This window comes from Lichenostomus cassidix, chromosome Z (genome assembly GCF_008360975.1).
Source record: "Lichenostomus cassidix isolate B80296 chromosome Z, HeHo_3.0, whole genome shotgun sequence".
In the NCBI taxonomy this organism is placed as follows: Eukaryota; Metazoa; Chordata; class Aves; order Passeriformes; family Meliphagidae; genus Lichenostomus; species Lichenostomus cassidix.
In genome coordinates this window covers 65,092,432-65,100,126 of record NC_139511.1, presented here as the reverse complement: position 1 = coordinate 65,100,126, position 7,695 = coordinate 65,092,432, and the positions used below count along the sequence as shown (strand labels likewise).

The window sequence follows — 7,695 nt, the reverse complement described above, 5'->3', positions numbered from 1 at the left end:
GCAAAAGCTTCATCCAGCTGTAGCTTTCATTTAGTCATGTCACCCTGAGAAATGCCCTATCCATGAGCTGGCACCTCTGCCCCTCCCATGTGCCAGCCCTGCAGCACCACTGTGCCAGCTGCCCTCTGCCAGGCGCCAACAGGGCTGAGGTTTCCTGCAAAGCCAGAGAAACCAGCCGTGTTTCCGGTGTGCCATCATTCTGGGAAATAGCAGGGGAAAGGTATCTGTGCTGAGCTGGTGAATGTTTTCCCTTTCAACATAACTTCAAAGTCACCAGCATTTCTAGACACTTGATTTCAGAGGCTCCTACCCCATAGAACGGAGCTTTTCAACATCCTGTTGTGGGTCTGTATTACACTTATGACATCTTAAGTTGTGTTTTGATGGGAAAGGTAGTAATTTAGAGACTTTCAGCCACAAGTCAGTTCTTTGTTATGTCTGACCCATCTGTGCTTTCTTTTACATCAAGCAGTTTTCATTTTCCCCTAAAAGCAGAAGTCCATGTCATGTGTCACAACATGAAATATCAACTCTTCCAGAGACAGGAGGCAGATGAGTGAACCACATATTGCTGGCAGCCCCTCTAACATTGTGCAACAATCACAAAGACATGAGGGTGACTTTGCTCCAGCTCTTTTTTCTTGCAAAAAGCACCATCTAAAATTACAGCAAGCACAGGTAAGCATGCCCTGGTGTGTGTCAACCAGAGCCATGCCTTGCAGGCACCTCACTGCCACAGGGAGGATCCAGCAGTGGGAGGGTGACCCCAAGTTGCAAAATCGTACATGAGTATGGGCTAGGTTGTTTCCCCATGGTTGGTTTGAGGGCAAGGTCACCACCAACTTGAACAGAAAGAAAGCTTAGAGAATTGGGGTTGCTCAGCCTGAGGGTTCTTTATTTCAGTACTTGAAGGAGGCCTATATTAAGATTGGGACAGACTTTAGAAGGGCCTTTTGCAACAGGACAAAGGGTAATTTAAACTATGCGTGTATGGATTAGATTGGCTACAAGAAAGAAGGTTTTTACAAGCATGGTGAAATACTGGCTCAGGTTGCCCAGAGAGGTGGTGGATGTTCCATCCTTGGAAGCATCCAAGATCAGGTTGGATGGGACTTAGAGCAACCTAATCTATTTGAAGATCTTTCTGTCTTTGTGAAATACGCAGGGGCTGGTCGAGAGGACCATTAAGAGGTCCCCTCCAAATCAAACTATTCTGTGCTTTGGAGATAATAACACCCCCTATCCCCTTCTTCTGCTTGTCCAAGCACTCTCCATCCTTCCACCTCCTCCTCACCATGATCGCAACCCTGTCCACCTCTCCTGGACCACCACGACGACCAGCATAGCCCACCCTCCCATCTCTTTGCCTAGAGCAAGCCCACCTCTCCCCTCTGCCTCTTCTTGCCCAGATGATGCAAACACCACCCTTTCATCTCCGCTGGCCCACCACAAGCCCACCCCACGCCTCCATCCCCGTTACCCTAAGCACCCCCATCCCTCCAGCTCGTCTGCCCTGCGCACAGCCCATCCTCCCGCCCGCTCCTGCCCCGCGCACAGGACCAGCCCCGCTCCAGGGAGCGAGCGGTTTTTGACTGTCCTGACGCCGACGCGAGCTGGGATTTTGACTGTCCTGACGCCGACGCGAGCTGGGTTTTTTACTGTCCCGGCCCAACGCGAGCTGCCCGGGCACGCCACCGCCTGCCCGCCTGGCGAGGGGGCGGGATCCCCGCGCCTTTCGCTACGTCAGGACCGGGAAACCCCCGCCGGGCTCCGACGGCTCTTTTAGGGCTGCGCTCCGCCCCGTGTCGGCAGAACGCCGCTGACACCGACCGGAGCGGAACCTGGGTGCTCCGTCCTGCGCCGACCCGAGCCGCGCCGAGCCAAAGTTGGGCGCTCCGTGCCGCGCCGCGCCAAAGTTGGGCGCTCCGTGCCGCGCCGAGCCGAGCCTGGGCGCTCCGTGCCGCGCCGCGCCGAAGTTGGGCGCTCCGTGCCTCTCCCGCCGCCGCGATGATGCCAGGTCGGACACTGCGCAAAGCCGCGCCGCCCGCCGCTCCTGCAGGTACCGCAGCGTGAAGGGAGCGGGGGAGGGGACAGGACAGGACGGGACGGGACAGCGACAGCCACACAGCGTCCTGCGCTCGGCGCTGCTGCCCGGCTCCAGCACCGCCGCGGGGGCAGCGCCTGGCGAGGCTGCGGTCTGCCCTGAGGAGGTGAGAGCGGCAGAGCTGCTGCTCCCAGCGACTGGGGGCAGAAAGGGTGCGGGGTGGGGGGTGCTTCGTGTTGAGGAAAAAGTAAAAGAAATTGGACAAAAAGTACGGTATGGTGGGGATCTCATTAATGCGACAACCACGTCTGTCCGCAGGGAGCGATGCGGCGGCGGAGTGCGCCCTGGAACTGTCCCGCATCGGCGACAGGTGGGACCTGCGGCAGAGGATCCTGAACCTCCTCGCCAAGTTGTTCTGCCCGGAAATGTGGACTGCCCGCGGACACGGCGAGCGGAACTGCAGGGGAGGAAGACCTTGGCTTTGCGGGTTTGGAAGAAGAGGCTCCACAGACTCTGGGAGATGAAGAAACCTCAAATCTCGCTGCGTTGTATTTAGCTGCCCGTGGCCGCGGGAGGATGGATATCACATGATTGTTTGAAGAATGTCACAGCAATACTGGCGTATGAATGCCAGGTGGGAATAAAAGATAACAACGGGCAGAGTCCTTAAACCGTGCAGTGGTGACTTGGGGCGAGCTGGTGACATGGGGAGACTTGGGGCAAGACCGAACTTGCCCTTCACCACCGTCTGAGAAGACTTTCAGGACCCTGGTTTCCCCAGTCGCCCTCTGGTCCTCATGTCCCATAGCCAAGTTTCACCGAGGAGCTCCAGCCACCTTCAGGATGAAGTAAAAAATAAGTGTCAGTAAAAAAAAAAAGTGTCAATGTGTTTGAATTTGGGATTACACACCACACAGGAAAAGCCAGTCGCTGGGTTTTGGACTGCTCCTCTTTTCTAAAACATGGATCCTGCTGGACAGGGATCTGGTGATGGGAGTTATAATTTGTTAAAGAAAACCACTATCTCTATTGAAAGGTTATTTGTTACAGGATGTTGCTTTACAGACTAAAAGTTGTAATTCTAGTTCTAGTCTATATTCTAAATATATAGTATAAGTTTATATATATATGTATATATGTATACATAAAAGATAAATGTGTGCATTGCTAGTGTATGTCATGAGTATTTAACAGAACAGTTAATTGAAAGCTGTTTAGTCTCAAAACAAAGTATGAAATATGTTCAAAACATGACAAAACTTAATATAAAAAGGTATTATATAAACTAAAAAAAGCATATTTTCTGATGATAAAGGAAATTAATCTTGCTTCAGAGAGGGAAGCATACTTTGGCATTATATAAGATATATATCTGAATATATATTACACAAACACAGATATTGAGGTAATTGTGGTGGAAGGATTCTTTCAATATTACAAAGAATTTCTTGATAACAGTACAATCCTGCTGTGTCTTTATAAGCAAAAAAATAACTTCAATAGAAGTAGATCTTAAAGTTGAATCTCAAGTCTTGTTGACAATGTTATTTATTCAAAGAAAGCAACTACCTCTCTTTGAAGAAATAATATCAATAGAATTGAATGTTACAGCCGGTACAAGAAAGTAGCCTTAGATTTTCGAATGTTTAATTGTACTTAGAGGCAAATGTTCTTCCCTTGTACTTTACTTCCATTTCATTTCATGGCCTCCTTGTTTCAGTTCCAGAATGGTGAACCTGCTGCAGCACATCCACGGGATGGTGATGCACCTTCACCTCTGAGGGGTTATATGGGAATAACCCATCTCACTGAGGAGTTATTACCCTTGGCTGGCTTCAGACAAGCTGAATTAAATGTGTTGATTGCTGTCAAGGCAAACAGTAACTCTGCTAGTCAGTTCATGTCAGGTTCCATCCTAAACAGTATTTTTCATGGGTCCAAGTTAGCAAGAAAATGCCTGAAGCTGATCCTGTTTCATAGCTACCTCTAAGGTCACTGGTCAGAGTTCCTTCTCTTAACTAACCTTGAATGTAAGTATATTTGCATTTTATAAGGCTGTATAGTTGCAATTTCTGATATTTGTGTCTATTCAAATTACGTCTTATTCTGTAATGTGGGGGATTCTTGTCTGTATTTATAATTTATTTTTCAGTTATCTCTTTTTAATCTTTGCAAAATTGTCATTACATAACTCTGGCCACTCTCACAACCAGCCGTGTAGGGGCTGTTATATATTGACACTGACTTCTGTCACTGAGCAGAAGCTGACTGACTTTGCCTTCTTACCTCATGGAAGACTTAACACCATCCCAGTGGCATTACAGGGAGCTTTGCTGCTGGCTTGAGTCAATGCATGATTCCCTTCCCCTCTAAGCTAGCTAATTCCTTTCCAGTGAGAACATAACGTTTCAAGAATAGTTTTGTTATTTATCTTAGTACTGCAAGTGTGTTTTGCTGACATGTACACAGGTCAGTTTGTCAGGTACTAAAAACTAAATGCAAAGAGTTTCAGATAAGCAGAAGACCAGCTCCCAGGCTAGCACTGCATCCAGCTTAGCAAAATTTCATCAAAGGCAGGTCCAACTTCAGAAGAAGGGTTGCTGTTGTACATCCTGACTTGGTAGAGTCTTGGAGTCTTCATCAAGGGCACTAATCAATGACCATGCCTGTCTGAAACTCTCAGGAAAATTCAGCATTAAAATTCCCATTAGTAGCTGAAAAGTATTGAATAAAACTCTTCTGCTCAAAATATGCTACTTTGAAATTCAACAGGAAACAAGGTGTGGATTTGTAGAGCCCACACAGTTCTTCAGGCTGTAGCACATATGACTACTATGAAAAAAAGTATACTCATAAATGCATTCTCATGGGGATATCCAAGTTTAGTGTTAGCACAGTGTTTTTCTGTCTAGATATGCAAAGGCTGTTTGCTCTTTTTGAAATGTTTTAGGTTTTTGTGTGCATTGTTAAGACTGGTAGTGTTCAACAGGAACTCAGGAAAAATACATAGCTGCAAGTGGTCAGTGCCAGTATATGACCAAGCACTTGCTGATGTCCACCCTAGATTTGTTTTGTTGCTTCTGCAAAGGATCTGCTTTATGACTTTATCAACGTGAGTTTGTTTTCCGTAAGGCCTGTTCTGGATGCAGGCCAGATGTATTGCTGTATGCCTCACGCATGTATGTCTTGAATTCCTGCTAAGATAATAAATACAAAGTGTTTACGAGAAGAGTGAGTCACAAACGTTGCTACAACTCGGGTTTTCTTATGTGGATCCTGAACACATGATTGTATTATGCAAATTCCTTCCATGCTTCCATGTCAGCAGGGCAAAAGCACCAGGGCAAAAGCACCAGAGTGCCAGCAGGTATGCTTTGGGAGATTAGCTTTGCCTTCTGCCTTTAAGAGGAACAAGACATAAACCATGACCTTGAACTCCAAAATGAGACACCTAGTATTTTTTAACTACTGCCTGCAGAATAGTTGGGTGGTATCAGGGGTCCATTACTTCTACCAGGAAAGGAATTTCTCTGGGGATCAGCAAAGGATAGACATCCAAGTTAAGGGTTTTGTCTAAGATGCAGGCAGAAAGGGATACAGCATTTTGTCACTCAGATTTTTACTTTCTCCAAAGTTTGAAGCTGGAGTTCTGACGCTGCTTATCACAAGGGAATAGCAGAGGGATAGTGCAGAGCACATTCTTATTCCCTAAAGCTGGGACCCAAAGATGTGTCTGTGCAGAGGAGAGCCTGAGGTCCTCACCTGCTATGCCAAGCACATCAGCAGGCTCCCCACAGACTCACTGTGCTGCTTTCCCCAGCTTCACAGGCAGCAAGCACCATGCCTGTGACACATATTCCCACTGCAAGGACGACTAAGAGCTTCTGGGCTGAAGGCTCTTGTTTCTAATAACCAGAAAAAAAACCCAAGAGATGCAACTCCCTGTTCTTTCCCACTTAGTCACCAGCAGAAGCTTGGAAGATTTTTATTTCAGAGGGCATCAGTGAAGTGGTCCTGAGAAGGCCCATAAATCTGGTGAAAAGTGCTACTGTAGGTGCTGCACAGAGGTCTGGTTTTGCAAAACTTCACCAACAAATTATACTTGTGCGACTCATCAGACTTGTGAAAACATCCAGACACTCTCACCTGATTCCCACTGAGTCTGGCCCCTCTCCAACCCTCCAGAGCAGTGTTCAGTCACCTACATAGCATGAGGCTTGTGACCTGCTCCTCCCTAAAGGGCAGGGGGAAAAAAATAATATCACCGGAGCACGGCAATTGCAATCGGAATGCACTTGACTCACCCACAAGCACCCAATATCAGAAAAACAAAACAAACCCACCTGTCAAAGCAAACTGACTGAGTTTCCACCCACAAAAGCTCTCCATTTACCACAGCACCTGCCTGGACAACAAGTACAGCCCTGGGTTGTGTTGGCACTGTGGTCCCCAGGTGAAAACCAGCCTGGAGTCCTTGGCCAGCTCATGCCTTCACACCTGAGACCGGATGCACAAGCAGGATTTCCCAAAGAAATTGCCAGAAAAGGAGATACTTCCTGCCTCATCCGCTCATGGGATGTTTTTACAAATCAACTGAGAAACAATGTCTCATATGCTGCTGATTATTTTTAGCACACGCTGCTGGATGGGACTAAATTTTGTCACTTTCCTCCCATCAGCACAAGAGGGTGTGAGAGCATGGTGTGCATCCATGGAGGCGTAAGGAGGGTGGACAGGAAGGGCTGGGGATATGATATGCTGCCTTTCAGTCTGGCAGGGTTTCCCCTGAAGCAGGTGACTATCTGATGGTGGGACTGTCAGTGAGCAATAGTCCCAAAAGCTGTCACAGCTGTAAACAAGGGTCCTCACCCAAGTGCGTCAGGACATTGTCTGGCCCGCGTAACAAACAGGCCACACCAAGGCTGCCCTGCCTTCTCATGCATGGGCTCTTTGCAATGCAGATCTCACCAGCCCTCTAAAGCACGGGAGTTGGTGTCACTCCTTCAGCAACAGGAGACATCCCATGGAATGCCAGTGACCACAAATAAGATGGTTTCAGCCATTTCACCTTTTTGGTGGCTTTGGTGTCATTCCCTCACCCCCATGGAAGGATGGTGGCAGTGCCACGAGGCTCAGAGGCTCAGATCCTCCATGCCATGGTCATCACTTGAAGGGGCAAGGCACCCTTTTGTAGCAGACAGGCCAGCTTGAAAATCTCAGAAAACACATTTACTTTCAGCAGCACTGAATAAAGCCAATTACAGGATGCTGGCACCTCCTCCCCTCAGCTCCTGTGTCCTAGTTGGGGTCACAGTCCCCTACTGCCTGGCAGAAATTAAAATTAAAATTAAGGGCATCATTCTGCTTCCACCTTCCCCTTTCTGCTCCTGACAGGGATGGGATGAAGCTGTGACAAAGGCAGGAGGCCACAGTCATGTCTGCCCTGCTTAGGAGCAGAAATTAGGGAGGCAACTTTTGACAAGGGCAGCTGGACATTGGATATTCCCCAGCAGCACTACACCACATCAAGGAAATGGCAGGTAGAGAAAAATACAAGGAATTTCAGCACCAGGTAACTTGTTTGCTCAGTGCAACAGTATCAGACTAATTCAGCTGCACAGACGGGGGAGGCCTGTGCATGTGGAACTATC

The 7,695-nt window shown here is 48.0% G+C and overlaps 1 protein-coding gene across 1 annotated transcript; it reads left to right on the top strand.

Annotated features, from left to right (window-relative positions):
• Positions 1-1,790: 1,790 nt before the first annotated feature.
• On the top strand, positions 1,791-5,273 carry PMAIP1 (phorbol-12-myristate-13-acetate-induced protein 1). Its single transcript, XM_085042628.1, has 2 exons — positions 1,791-2,059; positions 2,363-5,273. The coding sequence occupies exons 1-2, from the start codon at positions 2,008-2,010 to the stop codon at positions 2,566-2,568; spliced, it is 258 nt and encodes an 85-aa protein (XP_084898754.1). The 5' UTR covers positions 1,791-2,007; the 3' UTR covers positions 2,569-5,273.
• The last annotated feature ends 2,422 nt before the right edge of the window (positions 5,274-7,695 follow it).